The 19995-nt window shown below is 35.9% G+C and overlaps 1 protein-coding gene across 1 annotated transcript in view; it reads left to right on the forward strand.

The window, feature by feature from the left end:
- LOC140980865 (uncharacterized) overlaps nt 1-19995 on the forward strand; it is an 81082-nt gene that overhangs the window by 52572 nt on the left and 8515 nt on the right. Inside the window, exons 35-56 of the mRNA XM_073446944.1 lie at nt 471-760; nt 864-948; nt 1030-1371; nt 2313-2669; nt 2765-3254; nt 4262-4425; nt 5574-5730; nt 5924-6199; nt 6736-6933; nt 7996-8038; nt 9770-9891; nt 10043-10507; nt 10954-11721; nt 11814-11887; nt 11980-12325; nt 12405-12503; nt 12574-12729; nt 13405-13586; nt 17476-17985; nt 18444-18621; nt 18723-18859; nt 19522-19648. Coding sequence (XP_073303045.1) covers nt 471-760; nt 864-948; nt 1030-1371; nt 2313-2669; nt 2765-3254; nt 4262-4425; nt 5574-5730; nt 5924-6199; nt 6736-6933; nt 7996-8038; nt 9770-9891; nt 10043-10507; nt 10954-11721; nt 11814-11887; nt 11980-12325; nt 12405-12503; nt 12574-12729; nt 13405-13586; nt 17476-17985; nt 18444-18621; nt 18723-18859; nt 19522-19648 — 5566 coding nt within the window. The remainder of the gene's footprint in view (nt 1-470; nt 761-863; nt 949-1029; nt 1372-2312; nt 2670-2764; nt 3255-4261; nt 4426-5573; nt 5731-5923; nt 6200-6735; nt 6934-7995; nt 8039-9769; nt 9892-10042; nt 10508-10953; nt 11722-11813; nt 11888-11979; nt 12326-12404; nt 12504-12573; nt 12730-13404; nt 13587-17475; nt 17986-18443; nt 18622-18722; nt 18860-19521; nt 19649-19995) is intronic.

The raw sequence follows: 19995 nt of genomic DNA on the forward strand, positions 1-19995 counted from the left end.
GTCTCGTTAAATTCGGGTAAATTATCTTTTCTTAACATTCTAGTTTTTGAAATGTATTATTTTGATTTGATTAGAGATGATTAGACTTGTACTAATATTGATAGGACTTTGATTCGATTTTCCCCTCATAAAGTTAGCTATGGATGGCTGATTTTGGTCTGTAATGTGTGCAATTCATTACCTAGACTTAATCTTTACAGAAAATTTTGCTTTTATAATCTAAATTGGGTGTGCATACACATCTGCTTTTCAAGCCTGCTTTCTGGATTTTTTTTATTTTTGTTTTATGATGATCGAGACCTTGTTTATGTATTATTTATTTTATATTCGGTTTTCAATAATCAGGTCAATAAAACTTATGATTCTCTATAGTGGCATTCCCAATATTCTAAAAACATCTCTCTCATCGCTGGAAACCTAATTGAAGAAATGTTTGACGAAGACATGTTCTTTTATTATGCGTCTTGCAGGGTGGTGTTAAAGGGAAATACAGTCCAAATGAGTGCAGATGTTCTTGGTTTAACCATGGAGAGCAATGGAATCACTATTTTGGAGCCTTTTAATACATCTGTAAAGTTCTCTAATGCTTCTGGAAAGATGAGCATACAGTTGGCTGTCTCAGACGTATTCATGAATTTTTCATTCAGCATCTTGAGACTTTTTTTGGCGGTTGAAGAGGATATTTTGTCATTTTTAAGAACAAGATCAAAGAAACCAACTGTATTTTGCTCCGAGTTTGATAGAATCGGAATAATTAAAAGTAATTTACATTGACTATTGTCTGCTTCTTACCACTTTATTTATAGTAAATATGTTCTATGAGAAATCCGAACATTGAGTTAGACGTTTCTTGTAATTTATAGATCCAATTGGTGACCAAGTATATGCATTTTGGAGACCTCGCGAACCCACTGGTTTTGCCATACTTGGTGACTATCTAACACCAATGTTCGTAAATGTCAAATCCCCTTGATTTTGCATCCTTAAAATTTGTTTTGGATCCAATTAATTATATTTCTTATTTTACAGTGACAGGCCACCAACAAAAGGTGTGTTCGCTGTCAATACTAGCTTACTGCGAGTGAAGAGACCAAAATCATTCACTCGTCTGTGGCCTCCTTCCTCTTCTGATGATAACCATCTCGCTGAAGGTGAAGATACTATTCAGTTGGCCTCAGGAAAAGGAAGTTCTGAGGGAGACACTTTTTGCTCAATTTGGTTGCCTGAACCTCCTAAAGGTTATGTCGCAATGGGTTGCGTGGCTTCTCCAGGAAGGGCTCAGCCTCCAATTTCCTCCGTTTTCTGCATCTTGGCGTCTTTGGTCACTCCATGTGGGCTTAGAGATTGCATCATTATCGGACTCGGCTCTAGGTATGTTGAAATTTTTAGTTCATAATTTTCCTCCTTTATAATCAGATCATTTAGTTTGTTTGACTTGCAACAGAATCAAACCTCCTTTGATGCCTAATGTAACTCCTGTTCCATTGCTGCGATGAGTTTCTTTTTGGAGTCATGGTTACTTGTTTTAGGCAATTTGACTCACTAATCATATTATTTGCTATGTAAAGGATTTTGATGACATTCTATTCCTTCCAGGACGGTGAAGTTAGAACAAAAATGAGGTTGTTTTGATGGGCTGTTTCTGATTCATCTTTCTCTATACGTGGCTCACGATGATTGTGATTTATATGAGATTGAATCAAAAGTTTTTATAATTATCATGAGATCTCAGGTTATGAGTTTCCCTCGTCCCTTACTAACCATTTGTCAAATGCTTAGGTACTTTGGCAGTTGATGGGGGATCAAGTAGAGTTTTTGTACATGTTGACTAAATAATTCTAAGCACATTTCATTTGATAAACTTTCAATTTATTATATCTCCAGAAATGTAAAATTCAGACTTGGAATATATGAGAATCAACCGTAGTTATTATTCTTCCTGTTATAATTTTCAGGATAGGAGGTTTTGGGATAGTGAAAATTATTGACAATGTAGCATTTTATTTTTTGGCTCAGATAGATATTTGAAATTTGTTCCTTGAATTTTCTTGGAAACACTGAAACTGAAGAGTTAATTTTTTACTTCACAATTATTTATGCATTTTGTCACCGATTTCCTCGCACTATGGTTGAACGGAAATTGCATGACCATATGGTGTCTTGTTTTAGGGCATGACAAATGTTTGCTCTCTATTTAGTTTCTGTTTGAAATAGTATTCTTCATGCTAACAGTTCAGTTGCCATATGCATCTGCTCTTGTTTGAGCAGTGTTGGCTTAGATATTTTATTGATTTTTGTTATTTAATTTACAGATATCCTGACTTGGCATTTTGGCGTGTGGATAATACCTTTGGAACTTTCCTACCTGCCGGTCCTTCTAGATTGAGTTTGTCTAATAGAGCATATGAATTGCGACATGTATATTTTGGGTTTGGGGAAATTTCTCAGGAATCGAAGGTCTTTGAGAATCAAGCTTCCCCATCTGTTGGTAGTGATACGATTCAATCAGAAAGGTCATCAACAGCACATTCGAGGAGGAGGTTTGAAGCAGTTGCGACCTTTCAGTTAATATGGTGGAATCAAGGTTCTGGATCAAGAAAGAATTTGTCTATCTGGCGTCCTTTGGTCCCTGAAGGAATGATGTATTTTGGAGATATTGCAGTCCAAGGGTAAGAGATGGCTATTTTACTGTTGGATCACTGAATTTTACTAACTATATTTTATTTCTGATCAGTGTTATGTGATTATGTGTTCTTGTTTATAGGTATGAACCTCCAAATACCTGTGTCGTCCTTCAAGACTTAGAAGATTATGATGTTTATAAAGCCCCTCTAGATTTTCAACTTGTACAACATATAAAGAGACATAGTAGAATGGACAGCATATCTTTTTGGATGCCTCAGGCTCCTCCTGGTTATGTGTCTTTAGGTTGTGTTGCTTGTAAAGGCATTCCTAAGCTATCTGATTTCAGCTCCTTAAGATGCATCCGCAGTGATATGGTGTCAGCAGATCAATTTTTGGAGGAAAGTACTTGGGACACCTCCGATTTCAAGTTTACAAAGGAGCATTTTAGTATATGGACAGTTGGAAATGAATTGGGAAACTTTATTGCCCGAAATGGTTTGAAAAAACCTCCAAAAAGATTTGCTTTTAAACTTGTTGATCCAGATGTACCGAGTTCTTCAGATGAGACGGTGATTGATGCAGAAATAAGAACTTTCTCCGCGGCACTTTTTGATGATTATGGTGGCTTGGTAATTTGTTTTCTTGCTTGGCCATTGATTTATTCTGTAAATCAATCTTGCTTTTGTGAAATTTATTTTGAACTCATGGTGGGGTTATGTAACATCGATAAAAATGCGTTACCGCCATTGACAGTGTAGCACTGCCACTCTCAGTTATTGTGTTTGTGGTCATCGCTGATGTTGCATATTTTGATAAAGTTTGTATTGTTTGATTGGATAGATGGTTATCTAGTGCAGGTTTGACAATCAAATTTTTAAAGGATTTCTAAAACGACCTGAGATTTTATTCATCGACATTAGTTTCATGTTGTTAGGATGAGTGGTATAATTTTCACCACAAGTTTCATGTTGTTAGGATGAGTGGTTTAATTTTCACAACATTATGTCTAGCTTTCACGTGCTGCCCTGTTTCCATTTTCCGGCTGTGTTGATGATACTCTGAATGCTGCTAATGATTGTCTTCAAGAATGAAGTTGAAGCACGGTGGAGAAAGAGCTCCGCTAGGCAGTGGCAAATGATTTAGGTATATAGTGTTAACACTGGCTGAGGTTAGGCTATGTGCCATTATAATTTGGGTAAATCATGTCAACACTTGCTGAGGTTAGGCTTTGTACAGACACCAACCGACCGTGTTTGAAAGAAATTAATGACCTTACCAGCCCTTGAATTAAGCCTAAACACCCTTTTTATGGTGGTTGTAATAGTGTGCGCTTATTTTGATGTCATCAGAAAATTCCTACAAAATTTCATTAAAATCTTAAAATAGTAATAAGAGGTCTTCATGATATCATTAAAAATATTTCAGAGCGAGTTACTGTAATAAATATGTGTCTGTATTTTACAAATCAATGTATGAAATAAATTTAAACCTATTATCAATGTATTACTGCTTATAAAAATGTGATGCAAGAAATATTTCCCTTATTGATCTGCAAAATGTTTTCCTTGTTTGTGTGGATCTTTGGACGATCATTCTTTTGAATATCTTTCTCTAACTATTGGGTTGGCTTCTGTAGATGGTACCACTCTGCAACATATCGCTGAGTGGCATGGGGCTTAGTTTGCATGGAAGACAAGATAGTTTAAATTCTAGTGTTGTCTTCTCTTTGGCTGCTAGGTCGTACAATGATAAATATGAATCATGGGAGCCTTTGATTGAACCAGTGGATGGATCTTTGAGGTATAATTTTATGAAAGCGAGTCATTTTGAATCTTATTATAGTTATGGAGTATGCATCTCCATTTCATTCCATAAATGCATAACATAGTCACTAATGTTACATTTTGCATCTCAGATATGGTACTTCAATGTATGAAATTATTTTTACATCAACTTGTGGATGATACTTTTGCATGGGTTTAGGCATCTCCCTCATTCAGTGGATATGAACTTGCTATCTGCTGCTTTTGCTTTAAGATTTACCCATTATGTAGACATGTTAGGAGAACTTTTTATCGAAGCCCTTTAGCTTAATTTCAGGAATTTCAATTTATATTTGATTCTTGGGAAATTTTAAATATGTGCGTGTGGTTAATTATCCCCAAAGATCTCAGATTTGGACAGAGTAGTAGAATTGTTTGTACCTGGAGTAGAATTTATAGATTTGTTAGTAAACAGATAATTTGATTAAGTTTGCCAAAATCTCTCTCTCTCTCTCTCACACACACACACACACACATAACTGGACCATGTTTGCATCTATCTTGTTTTGCCAATAGATGATTTTATTTGCTTGAGAAACTTATCAACTCACTAGTATATCAGTTTGAACTTTCTCTTGGTGTCAACACAAGTTGCCAAAATATTTGCCGATGTCCTCATTGTGTTTCTTCCACAGTAAGAACACCCTTTGAGTGCATCTGGACTCACTTTGTCAATAGTTCCCTCTTGGTCATATCTCATACTACTTTTCAATTTTCATGGTCTCACATAAATCTTGTTTCTGTGTGCCAAAATTTTTATCCCCAATTGCTACATGACCGATTGGACAAATTTATTATCCCGTATAAACTCTCTTGCAGAATCCTTGTGTGACACACATAGTTATGACATAGAAACGCCCTATATTACTTGATTGTGTATTCCTCCAATGCATATATTAAGAAAGATGTAGACATCTACCTAACAGTGAAGGATACAAGCTCTTATTATTATTATTTTTTTATAAGAAACGAGATCATATATGATTTGCCTATAGCAACAGACACAAATACAAAAGCTATACTCTTAGATGTTTTGCCTCTAGTTCTTTCTCTGTTTCCGTACTGAATAAGCATAGACATGTTTGGGCTTGTGTGATTATATGACAAATTGCTATTTGTGTAAAGGTACCATTATAATCCTAATGCGCCTGGCATAGCTTCTCAACTAAGTCTTACTTCTTCACGAGATCTGAATTTAAATGTGTCAGTCTCCAATACTAATATGATTTTACAAGCCTATGCAAGCTGGGATAATCTTAGCCATGCCCAAGAAGCACGTGGGGTAAACTCTCTTTCACCTATTCTCTTGTACATATTTTGAGCCGCATGTGTATATATTTGTATATTCTCATGTAGCATATGCATGTTCTTCTGCTTCTGCTGATGGTCTCATGTACCTGCTATATTAAAAGTCATTCTGTGTATGATATTTAAGAGTGTGGAATATGAAAAGGTGCCTCTTCCTGTAATTTCAGCAACAGGAGGCAAATTCTCCAGTGGGTAATAACAGACATAAGACTACTGCTCACCAAAAAACAAATTACTTCATCATTCCTCAGAATAAGCTTGGGAAGGACATTTTTATCAGAGCTCCTGATGTAGGGGAATTTCCTGGCATAATCAGAATGCCAGCAGGAGATAATAAGGTGGTTAAGGTGCCAGTCCCAAAAAATATGCTGGATTCTCATTTGAAGGGAAGACTTCTTCAGCAACTCCAAGTGATGGTCACCATTATTGTAGCTGAGGCTGAGGTGTGTTCTTTTGAAGTTCTTGTTAATTTGTAAGCACAATTTTTGTTGTTTAGGACCTATGATGCACGGACACTGAGACGGCAATATGGACGTGGCGACGTGATTCTTAGAAGTTTTTTGACATGCACAACCAGAATATACCTATATGTAGATGCGAATATATCTAAATTACTGATACTAAAAATATAAAACCAAAAATTACACACACAAAAACTCATAAACATATTTATCATTGAACATCTTTTGGTTGACTAATGGTGTTTCCTTTCTACCTTGAAAGCATGAACTTTTCCATGTTTTAAAACTAAAATCATCATTTTTTACTCTATTAATCCTTCAGTGTCCCAAATTTGTGTAACATTGCTCACTCATGCCCATGTCATTCTTATCTTTATTTTTCCTCTTTACGTTTGAAGGGACAATGGTAGTTGCAGGATATTGCAATTTTTTAAAAATGAAACTACCTTCAATTCTTTGTTTCATTTTGATATTGATACTTAACTTTTTATATTTGTGCCCTTTGCTTGACCGTGCAGCTCCGGAACATTCAATGTGTGTCCTCTCCTCAATACAGTGTTGCGATCCGTCTTTATAAAGATCAGAGTTCCTCCACCCACTCATACCTAAATGAACAAAGTGCACGAACCCGTGGAACTTGCTCATACGGCTCTGAATCCCCTGATGTGGATTTCGTGATGTGGAATGAAGTGTTTTTCTTCAAAATTAATTCAGCGGTGCGTGTATATCTATCCTTCTTTGTGAGTGCATCACATATTTGATCCATCTTTGTTTGTTTGAGATGTATATGTCGTTTAAGATGAGAATTGCACAAGAGATAGGAAAAGTATTGTTGTGTATTAAAAATGATAAAGGTACATGGTGTATTTATAGAGTCACTTGTTTACCTAACTCCCTATATCAAAGTGAAATAAGATCCTAATCATCTGTTCAAATTCAAAAGTTTAAATACAAGTAAACCCTTTCCCAATAATTGGTTTAGATAAAGATTTGATTTCTCCCACTCTTGGAACTCAAATCTTTGAAATTTGGTCAATGAAGAGCTTTGGTTAGGATGTCTGCAACTTGTAGTTGAGTGACATTGATGTTATAACTTACTTTTATAGCCAAATTATGTTCAGTATCTGAAATTGATTTGAGCATATAAAAGTCTTAAGGTATTTTACCGTCGTTGTATGGCATCAATAATGATCCTTTCGATATATTTAGATATATGTTGTATATTGCAAACTTATTATTAGATATATTCAGGTTTAAGTAATATCTTAAATCTTTTTATGAAGTGTGTGGAAAGTCTATTGATGTATTATTTGGTTCAGGCTTCATGAAGTTGCAGAATCTACTATGTGATAGCTTTGAGAACTTGTCGTGGTTTTTGGGAAAGCGACCCTTATTTTCTGTTTTTGGTCTCACGTGTATGTTATAAGTCTAATTGGACACTGAACCATTCAATGGTTTGGCGCTTACGTACCAGTCCCTATTTGGATGCTGTCAAAAAATTTCCTAAATAGCTTCAAGAGATGCAGCACAGTTGTTTTTGTTGAAATTCATTATTGTTTTATTTTTTATTTTTGTCTTAGCACACTTAAGTTATTGTGTTAGATGCTCATTTAGGCTCTCACTGCCAAACTCCATGCTTATGGTCATAATCTTTGCAATGGATGGCTCGTATAATCTAAGCATCTTCCCTAGCCATCATCGTTATTTGATTTGTTTTCTGTAGTCAACAACATGTGATACCTTCATTCTGTTAATGATCTTAGTTCCATTTATTACAGGAACGTTGGATGGTGGAATTTATTGTGACGGAGACAGGGAAAGGTAATTTTTTTGTTTCATTATGTGTATTTTGCATTGTCATGAAGGCGTTTAAAGGTTTTCTCACTCATGACCCAACCCAATCCTCATCCATATACATCTTGAAAATCTCAACAGGAAGTAAAGGATGGTAATACAACACTTGTGTCATTTAGTAATTTTGCTTTTCAACAAAGAACTTGTGGGGAATTTAGGAAAATAAGAGCACGATCTAAAGCAAGGGAAGAAGATGGGTAACAAACCCCTCTCCTAAAACACAAGAGTAAGATCATTAGTAGTAGCCATGAGAGAAAGAGTTGAAATAGGTGTGCTAACTGCAATGAAATTTCTTTTATGCCTGCTATGTGAGATGATACTCCTGAACTGACTAGCAATGGCATATAAAAGAGGCAAAGAGTGCACTGGTACTTGACATTATCTTTTGTGACCTAAACAGAAAGAGAGGAATAAAAGTGGAGAAACTTTTCATTCTCTTGGAGAGAAATCTAAACAATTTGCGTAGTTTGAGCAACAAAATGTGATTTCCACTAATTTTGTAACATTTATGTGAGCCCAATCTGTTTTCCCTAGTTTAGCCCTTCACTATTTAGACACCTGATTTTCATGACCACTATAAATGTAAGATCAAGATCCTAAATTGAAGCAAACACTTCATCCATGATTTCTTACTGAATCTATACGTTTTCCCTGTCGGAAGCAGGTCCATGTCCATGGCCAGGTCCGCTTACAATCATTGTTGATTGATTAGACAATGTCTCAAGAGATGTCATAGATCTAGTATTAATTGACACTCGGTGGACCATCGATAGTGTAGAAAGTTACAATTGTACCTGACCTATGTTTGCTTCTGACTTAGAAATCCAAGTTTAGTATAAGAATTTTGAGGAAGCAAGACCTTCATGATACTCCTTGAGAACTTGCAAATCCAAAACCAGTGGCTGATACAAACCTACGCGTGAAAATTATTGTTGGGCAATGAGTAATAATCAAGCTCAGATTTTTCGCCTTGTTATAGCATAACAAGTTCATAGAACATAAATAATTAATAGATGTTTTATTATTTAGCATAATAATTGATAGATGTTTCTCACCATGGTATAGCATAAAAAGATTTTCATAGAATTTAAACACTCGATATATGTTCTCTCACCTTGGTATAGCGTAAAAGATTTCCGTAGAATTTATACGCTTTATAGATGTTTTTCTCATTCCATATGCAATTGTTAGAGTATCCTAAATCTTTTTGGCAGTAAGTAGAAACATAATTCTAAAAATCCTTGTTGTAGCATAAAGATAAAGAGTTTTTCATAGAATATAAATAATTGATATATGTTTCTCACCTTGGTGTAGTATAAAAAGATTTTCTTAGAATTTATGCACTCTATAGATGTTTTTCTCATTCCATATATGTTTGTTAGTGTATCCTAAATCTTTTTTGCATCAAGTAGAAACATAATTCTAAAAATCTTTGTAGCATAAAAAGTTTTTCATAGAACATAAATAATTGGTAGATTTTTTTATTTTTTAGCATAAAACTTGTTGATAGCAGTTGATAATAATGATTAAGTAATCTAGATTTAAAATTAGCATGGATGAGAGCTAAATATTTGTAATGTAGAAAATAGAGAGATGTTTTAAAATTTATTGGAGTTCGAGGGGTCATTCTTACATATCTGTCTTTCTTCTATTCTTATGCCTTTCCCATTACTGACATTCATTTTATTTGTGTGATAGGTGAACTTATCGGCCACTCTTTATCTTCTTTGAAACAGTTCACTGGGTCTCAAAACAACTCTGATCCACATAATCATTTAGATCAGTTTATGTGGCTAGAGTTGTCCCCAGGAGAATCCGAGGTGCTTATCTCTTTCTAACTCACACACTCAGGCAGTCACAAATCTATATGTGCTTGTTTTCTTGTGGAACCAGTAAGAATTGAAGAACTAAGTTGTAGCTAAATGGAATTTGCTTTCTTTTACCATTCTCACTTTATGATTTTCTCTGCAGCTGGATTTGAGATCCGGAAAAATCGGTAGAATTAAATGTGCCGTGTTCTTGCCACTCAGAACTGAATCTGAGATTATTGAGAAATCAGTTAATGAATATAGAAAATCTGGTTCGATTCAGATCAGTCCCGCTCGAGAGGGACCATGGACCATGGTGAGGCTAAACTATGGTGCACCTGCAGCATGTTGGCAGTTAGGCAGTGATGTAGTTGCAAGTGAAGTGAGCGTACATGATGGAAATCGATATATTGCGATCAGATCTCTTGTGTCGGTTCAAAACACCACCGACATTACCCTAGATTTATGCCTCAAACTCAAAGCTACAAATGGAAATGCAAGGCAAATATTTGATGAGAGAAATCGGGCTCCTTCTGATGACAATGAAGTTACAACAACAGACGAGTTTTTTGAATCGGAAAAGTTCAATCCTGGTGTTGGTTGGGTTCCTTGTAATGATGACAAGGAGGTAAGTGAATAAACTGAAACTGTGTTAAGAATCGGACAAAAATGTAAGAGAAACGCTAAAATTATTGGCATTCTTCCTGTTACACTTGCTTGTTTCTGAAACTGTAACAAATGAAAAAACAGTTCTGTAGTTACTTTTTCAGTTTGTAATGGAGAGAATTTTATTTCAAGATGAGAATTGAAATTACTGTTACAGATCTTTGCGGCTATAACTTTTTTATTTTCTAAAAATGGACAATATCACTTTTCCATAGACATAATCAAACTGGATCATGAAAAGAGATGATGGGAGTTCCAATTCAGCTTCATGCATTATTTTTCTGAATGAAGCCTGGCAATGGGTTCGCTTTTTTTTTTTTTAAAATGTTTACTTCAACAATCTGCCTGCATGATGTTAGTTTTTCTGTTTTAGTTGGTTAAATATTTTATCGATATTTTTATCTTCAGGGAGTGGCTGGAGTTCAATTGCCCTCAGGTTGGCAGTGGCTTGATGAGTGGTCTGTTGATAAATCTGCTGTCAACACTTCTGATGGATGGGTTTATGCTCCAGACTTTGAAAATTTGGGGTGGCCAGAATCTTACAATCCATTAAAACATGCTAATTATGCAAGGCAAAGGAGGTGGACAAGGAATAGGAAACGAGTATTTGAGGACTTTAAATCAGAGATAGTTCTTGGTCCCCTAAAACCTGGTGAAGTTCTACCCCTTCCTGTACCTTGCCTATCTTCTTCAGCATTGTATTTGTTGCAGTTAAGACCTTCAGAAACTACTGACAAATTTTTATGGAGTTCTGTAATGGATATGTCAACTCAGGCTGAGGATATGGATAGGTCAAAAGAAGTTTCTGAAATTTGTGTGTCAAATCTTGCGGAGTCTGAAAGCTTATTGTGTTGCTCAGAAATAGGTGAAAGTTCATCACATGGATTACGTGGTATGTGGTTTAGTTTGAGCACGAAAGCAACTGAAATCATGAAGGACATTCATTTTAATCCAATTCATGATTGGGCAATTGTCATCAAATCACCAGTATCAGTTGCCAACTATCTCCCTTTTATGACTGAAATTTCTCTACTTGAGATGCAAACCAGTGGACATTTTCTTTCCAGCTTTAGAGGGGTATTTAGTCCTGGGGAAACTGTCAAGATGTATAATTCTGACATAAGAAATCCTCTTTATTTCTCTTTGCTTCCGCAAGCAGGGTGGCTTCCACTACAAGTGAGTCTGAGAATATGTTGTTTTAGCAAAATTTTAATTTTTTCAATAGCATGATATGTAGCCGGTCCTTACATATAAACATTCTGTTCTAGGAGGCCATTCTTATATCACAATCTTCACGTTCGCCTTCAAAGACAATGAATTTTAGAAGCTCTGTTTCGGGAAGGTGTGAATTTCGGCATATAAATTATGTTTTTAATTTTCTTGGGAAATTTTTGTGTGTTTTTGCATTCTTAAGAACATAAGTTATTGGTGCAGGATTGTACAAATAATAATTGAGCAAAACCATTCCGAGGAAAGGCCTCTGATACCTAAGATCATCAAAGTATATTCGCCTTATTGGATCAGGGTTGCGAGGTGCCCTCCACTTAGTTTCAGGCTTATTGACTCCAGCTTTAAAAGATCGAAAAAATTTCAACTGTCCTTTCAGACTAAAAGGACCAAAGAAGTTATCCTCGAGGAGATTACTGATGAGGAGATGTACGGTGGTCATACAATTGCATCTGCATTAAATTTCAAATCATTGGGCCTCTCAGCATCTATAAACCACACTGGAGTAGAGCGGTTTGGCCCTGTGAAGGATCTTTCTCCACTAGGAGACATGGTAAATAGCAGCATAATTTTGCATCTAATCCATAAGCCATATAATAGTGATACGTCACATTTTGACGTTTGGATTTCAGGATGGTTCCCTGGACCTTTTTGCTTATAACGCAGATGGAAATTGCATGCAGCTTTTTGTATCTTCCAAGCCTTGCCCTCACCAATCTGTTCCAACAAAGGTAACTGTAATTTGGGTTTAAACTCAGATTTGTGGATTGTCGATAGTGAACTTTTTTGTTCCTTTTGCAGGTAATTTCAGTCAGACCATTCATGACTTTTACAAACAGAGTGGGTCAAAATATGTTTTTGAAGTTCAACAGTGAAGATGAATCTAAGGTTTTGCGGACATCTGACACTAGAGTCTCCTTTGTGCATCAAGAAATGGATGGACCTAATGAAATTCAGGTGAATAGAGCAGTTTTCCCATGCATCAAGATACCTTGTTTTGAGAGGAGAATGTACAAGCTTTGCAAAAATTTTAAATAAGCAATAGGCAATAAGTTTACGTCTGAAATCCATTTTATTGTTTTTTTTTAACTTGTTATTCTAAATAAAAAATGAAGAAAATTAATTTCCAATGTTACTATAAAGATATTTCTGTTGAAGTTTCATTTTTGTTGAAATATTATTGGTGATTCCGCTACTAAAAACATGGTTGAGGGTAGAGCAATGAAAAACAAATCAGACTTAGAGCTCTGTATGCATATTTCTCTAACTGATCAAATTATTTTGTTTTCTGGTTGTTTATATGCACGACTTGATTTTCACTAAATAGAATAGTTGTAAATGTAAGATGGCCAGTATGTTGTTACTCATGTTATTTGTGAAATAAATTGTACATAATGTTCATATGTACACAGTACACATCTTTGGAGTTATAGAGTCCTTTAATTTTTGGACTCAGGTTACGAAAGTATTTATGTACAAGAATTTTTAGTGGCCGGAAACAATTGTGATAAAATAAGAGGAGAAAAAGAAATGATTAATATCGGGAGAATTTGTATGAAAATTGTGCATTCCTCTTGTAAGCATATATGTTTCACCTCTCTGGTACGATAAGAACTCTTGTTGCTTGTATAGGTACGATTGGATGATACTGAATGGTCATTTCCTCTTCAAATAGTGAAGGAGGACACTGTCACTCTGGCACTAAAGAAACATGACGGTATACGGAGTTTCTTACGTACAGAAATTCGAGGTTATGAGGAGGGATCTCGATTTATAGTAGTATTCCGTCTTGGATCTTCTAAAGGCCCCATTAGGTACTCATTATTTCAGATCCCTTCACTGACTGATCTAATGTCCTTGCATTGTTCAGAGTATTTCTTTATGTTACCGATTTTTTCTGTAATGCCTAGAATGACATTTGAAAATTGGCTTTAATATCACGGATCTTGCATGAAAGCTTTTTGCTAACCCACTTTCTATAGTTCATAAAAATAAAGAAAAAATAAACGTGACACCACCCTCCACTCCCAGCACCAACTAGTCACATAGACCCCCCCAACCGTGTCCCTCATCAGCAGCTCCTTCTTCTGCCAACAGAGTGGAGATCTCGATTTTCAGTGTTTTGTGCTAATTAACATACCGAATATCTGTCGGGAAATCAGATTATTTTCTGGGGTCAAATCGATGCTTTTATACAAATTAGAGTTTGATCTTTGATTGAACATATTCTCTACAATTAAAATTGTAGAGAGAATCTTTTCAAAAAAAAATTTTACAAGTGGTAGATGACATTTGAATAAATGGGTTAATTTTCTCTTTCCACCTACTCGTATTTATAGTACAACCAATACAAAATTATTGTACTAATAAAATCCCTAATTGCTACATATACTAATTTACATGATTACGTCCTAATTAATTCCTAAAATTGTCTATCAACAATCCCCTCGAGATGGTGTGTGTGTATCTTCCATACACATCTTGTACACACAAGGATGAAACATATTACCAAACAAGCCCAAATACATTTGTTAGTTTGTCTTCTAGAATTTGTGTAGCTGATTCTTAGAATTTGATTATCCAATTTTTCCTGGATAAATAATTGATCGATCTCGATATGTTTAGTACCATCATGCTGAATTGGGTTATGAGCAATACTAATGGCTCCTTTATTGTCATAATGTAGCACTAAAGGCTTTTCTTGAAAAAGATTAATTTCTTGCATCAACCATTTAATCCATAAAGCTTATAAACTCCTTGTGTCATTGGCATGTATTCTGCTACAGCACTTGATATAGCAACACACTTTGCTTTTGACTACTCCGAGTGACCAAATTTCCATCAATGAAGACACAATATCCAGAAGTAGACCTTAGGGAAATCTTACCCAATCAACATTAGTGAACGCTTCTATTTGCCATTGTTTGAAAGGAGTAGTCCTTTCCTAGGGATAGATTTGAGATACCGTAGAATTCGGAAGGCTACTTCAAGGTGTATATTTCATGGGTGGTGCATAAATTGACTCACCTTGCTCACTGCATAGACCATGTCAGGCCGTGTATGAGAAAGATAAATCAATTTTCCAACTAGTCTTTGGATGACGATCAATGTCAAGTTGTCAACTAATTCCCCACCATCTTCTTTCAACTTATGGTTGGCCTCAATGGGAATATCCGCTGGTTTACAGCCTAACATTCATACTTTCTTTGTAATTCTAGGATATATTTTCTTTGAGAGATAAATATGCCCTTTTCTGATTGAGATAGAAATATCTCTGTTTGCCAAGGTCTTTGAGCTCCCACTCAGCAGCCAAACGTTTCTTCAGCCAAATCATCTCTTCTTGATCGACTCTTGTCATTATTATTTCATCAACATATACAACAATGATAGTAATCTAACCACTGAGATGTTTGATGAGTATAGTATGCTCTGCTTTACTTTGTTTGTAGCTAAAAATAGTCGTAGTTGTACTGAATCTACCAAACCATGCCCGATGTGATTGCTTCAAACCATAGATTGCCTTTTTTAATTGAGAAACTTTTCCTTCAGTTTTCTGACTAGAGAAACTAGGAGTAATTTCTATGTACACTTCCTCTTTTAACTCACCATGTGAAAGGCATTTTTAGTATCAAACTGCTATAAATCCCATCCAAGATTAGCAGCCCAAGATACGAGAACCCTTATTGAATTCATCTTGGCAATTGGTGCAAAATTTTCTTGGTAATCGATACCATGGGTCTGGGTGTGACCTTTTGCCACCAATCGGGCCTTTAACCTTTCAACAGAACCATATGCTCTATGCTTAACTGTGAACATCCACTTGTATCCTACCAGTTTCTTGTCCAATGGTAGTTCAACAACCTCCCAGGTTCTTTTTTTGACCGAGGCTTTCATCTCCTCCACCATGGTATTTTTCCATGAAGGATCATTGACAGCTTCCTATCTATCTCTGTGGAATATAACTCAGAAGACAAAAAACTATGTCGGAGGGTGACAAGGAGACATAAGAGACAAAGTTAGAAATGAGATGTTGCATACATGATTGATTCTTTTCCTAATAGCTATTGGAAGATCAAGATCATTATCATGAGTATTATGGGATGTTGGTGACTCAAAAAGGTAAATCGTGAAGAGAAAGAGAAGGTGGATTACCTGATTCCATTGGAGTTGAGCCGGAGTTTGATTGGCTAGGCAGAGTGTTCTTCATGATAGCATTCTCCTTTTTCTCGTGAGCTTATCTTATCAAATTAGGCCGATCCAATCGATCTGTTTGATCTTGTTCTGCGTCAAAAACTTTTCCATCACTTCCATGCTCCCCCCGAACACTTTATAGGTAATTCACAAAGCGTTTGACCAAAGGAGGTCACCTGTTCCATCTGGCCATTCACCCCCTAAACATGTGATGGGAGCAAAGGGAAAAAAGCTTCGGCTTCTAGAATGGTAACATCCGCGTCCATACTAACATAGAACTTTCTAGTGGGTGGATTATTACATTTTTGCTCGTTCTGTGTAGCAGATACCCAATCAAGATACATTTCAAGGCTCTGGAATCGAGTTTACCACAATATATACATGCACAAAGCAAATACACCTAAACACTTTTGGAGGGATAACAGAAAAATGACTACCTGGAGTAAACCCTGACGTACTTTTGAAAATTAAGGTCCTTAATGGCATGAGGTGAATAAGATAGGCAGCGTTGAGGACCTCATCACCCCAGTATACCTTCGGAACATTCATGGTGAACATACAGGTCCTAGCAACTTCAAGTAGATGTCGATTTTTTCATTTAGACACCATTTGGAGCAGCAATATTAACACTAGTATTTTAGGCAGTATGAGCAGATGTTCAAGGTATATCTGAATGTGCAAGATGAGGACTGGACTTAGTATCTGTGGTGGAAGGAGATTCCAGTTTTTCCATAAGGATCCGGAGAGTTTGTAGTCCTCATTAGACAGTCCATCAGGGGAATGTGATTCTCTTGGTTGTCCGGTTTTTAACATTTCTGAAATGTGAGCTCGAGGTCGTGTACCACCAAATCTTTTTCCAACACGATTTCGGACGACCATGGAGTCTGTAGCAGAAATATATTTTTTTTTCTTATCTTTCTTAAAGCCATTTTAATAGTTTTAATCCTATAAACTCATTGCCACTTCTAGTTCCAAATTAGCAAACATCTTACTCCATACATGGGCTTTCTGCTAGGAAGCCGTCGGTTGTTCCTGCATGCTTACCACCCATATCCTCCCTCGTAACTGTTCCATATGGTCACTGCTAGGAAATAATTCCTTCACCTTTGCCTTAATAACATGAATGAAGACGCTATACTCTATAAATTTTTTTGTTCAATTTAAATTTTCTGAAGGCATTACTGAAGTCCTGATAGCTTGATTATGACCTAACTCCTATCCAGTCATCCACTGCGAGGGCAATTGCCATCTTACAGAAACCAACAAGTTTCTTCATGTATTGTCAATATCTCATCTGTCTTGGTTATTTTGCTACATAGCATAAAATTTAAATGTTATGAATTTCAACCAGGTGTATGGTCGATCAAATAAATACATCAAATATTACTAATTTAAGATTATGGATAAACCTCTTTTTTCATTCTGGCATTACAGAAACCTAACACTTAAATAAGGTAGTGTGTTTTCTATCCATTTCTTTAATTTTAATTTATTTTGAATCTTTCCTAACAGGATTGAGAACAGAACAAATAACTGTACTATCAGCTTTCGCCAAACTGGATTTGGGGATGATGCTTGGATTCAGTTACAGCCTCTTTCAACGACGGCTTTTTCTTGGGAAGACCCATATGGTCAAAAAATTATTGATGCCAAAGTCCATAGTGCCAGTGATACCGCGATCTGCAAATATGATTTGAATAAACTGGGGTTGTCCTGTCTAGATGGCAATTCGGGTTTGTATATCAATGTGAAAAATACCAGTGACGTTAAAGTTGTTAGCTTTCTGGTTGAAAGTATGCTAGTGACAAGATCAGTAGATGGGGGTGGATCTCTAAGGCTGGGGGATGGTTCTCAAATCCACGGTAAGTTGCAAGAGGAGAGGTCTGCACTGGAGCTTATAGTCGAGTTAGGAGTTGTCGGAATTTCTGTTGTGGACCATAAACCAAGAGAAGTTGCCTACTTGTACATGGAGAGGGTCTTCATATCCTATTCGACTGGCTACGATGGTGGAACTACCAGCAGGTTTCAGTATCTTCAAGTTATCTCTTGACACTGTTAATGTCATCTTGTGCTTGGACTCTTTGAGACAAAGTTTTAGTCAGTATTTGGGGCTGCGTCCATTGCTACATTGACTCGATATGTTTTTATTTTCATATTTTAAGTTTTTACGGTAGACAAATTGCATAGTATGTTACTATTTGTTTATATTGCCAGCTGGCTTTTGATATCAATTTGTTTATCTTTAGAGCATGGTACTTGTTCTTTTCAAAGAAATTAGATGCTCAAAGTTGGAGCTAAGCATGCTACCAGGTTTTTCGATGCATTCCTCATCCGCATCTTTAACCAGATACTTCTGCATCTCACCACTTTCTCCAGTTAAAATAAAATTTCGAGGATGGGCAGAATATCTGATTCTATGCAATGGACAATTTACATATTTCTGTCTTGTTTTGATTCACTGATTGCTTTTGCTTTGACAGGTTCAAGCTTATGTTTGGTTACATGCAGCTAGACAATCAGCTCCCTTTGACTGTGATGCCTGTTCTTCTGGCACCTGAACAGACCCCTGATATGCATCATCCAGTGTTTAAGATGACCTTAACCATGCGCAATGAAAACCTTGATGGTCTTCAAATCTACCCATATGTTTATATACGAGTAATGTCCTCCAACATAATTCAGTTTCAACACTTAACTGGGTACTTACATGAAGAGTATAACTCACAGTTCATGTTGCTAATCTTTTTGTATTATGGCAGGTGACTGATAAATGTTGGAGGGTTAACATCCATGAACCAATCATCTGGGCTCTGATAGATTTCTACAGTAGTCTTCAATTAGACCGCATTCCTCAAAATTCCAGTGTCTCTCAAGTTGATCCTGAGATACGTGTAGAGTAAGCACCAGTTGAATGTGATACAGAAATAACCATTTAGTTGCTATTTTCATTGATACTTGCTGGAAATTCCTAATTTCTCTGTACTAATATAATGGTTAAAGCCAGATGTTGGTATGGTCCATAAATAGTGAATCTGTGCATGCTCTTTATTTATGAACATGACATAGCTTCCAAAATTTCGCCTCAGTGTGAAAACTTGATATAGTTTCATATTGTTCTCTTTTTTCTCGCCCTTTTACAGGATTAGCCTGTTTTTATCCTCTTGACACTTGCAAATCGTAGCAGTTTTTGTTTCAGTTTTTCTTTTAGTTGTGAAGTTTTTGTTGTGTTCGTCCTCTTGTATTGGAAAGGAAATTGAGTTAAAGAGAGATTAAAAAAACATCTACTTTGTGTATATTATTCAACAACATTAGTTGTAGATTTATATGGAGTGGGAAATACTAACAAGGAAAAACTTATCTAGGAAATTTTGAACCTAATCTGAGGGATTTACAAAAAATAAAAAGATATGATTAACTTCCCTAGCATGATGAGGAATATTCACTTTCCTTTGTGTTCAAGATTTCCAACTGGAAATAGGTGTTCTTTCTGCAAACTAAGCAAAACCTCCTAAATCTCTGAGAAGAGTTCTGATCAGTTACTTGTCCATATCCTTTCAGCTTGATAGACATTTCCGAGGTGAGGCTAAAAGTTTCTTTGGAGACTGCACCAGGTCAAAGACCACACGGACTACTTGGTGTATGGAGCCCTTTACTCTCAGCTGTTGGGAATGCATTTAAAATCCAGGTGTGAGCTGGTTGTTTGTGGGTGGACAACACTGATAGTTTTTATTTACTGGGGTGTTTTTCTTTTTCCAGAGATGTAACTTTTCTTTTTAGTTGCAAGCTTTAAATTTCTCATTCTCTTTGAGGTATAATTGAAAATTCAATTAACTTTGCATTTTGCAATATCAAAACAATATATTGTTAATCTCAGCTCTTTTCATACTTTTTATATCATTTCTGTGGTAGAAAAGAAGTTAGTTTTTGGAGTGTTAACCTAATTTAGGATAAAATATCTTTGTTTCACCATTTGATTCTTATCAATCATGGGGATGTGGTTGAGCTATTTTTATTACTTTTTTACATGCCTTT

This window comes from Primulina huaijiensis, chromosome 7 (genome assembly GCF_012295235.1).
Source record: "Primulina huaijiensis isolate GDHJ02 chromosome 7, ASM1229523v2, whole genome shotgun sequence".
Lineage (NCBI taxonomy): Eukaryota > Viridiplantae > Streptophyta > Magnoliopsida > Lamiales > Gesneriaceae > Primulina > Primulina huaijiensis.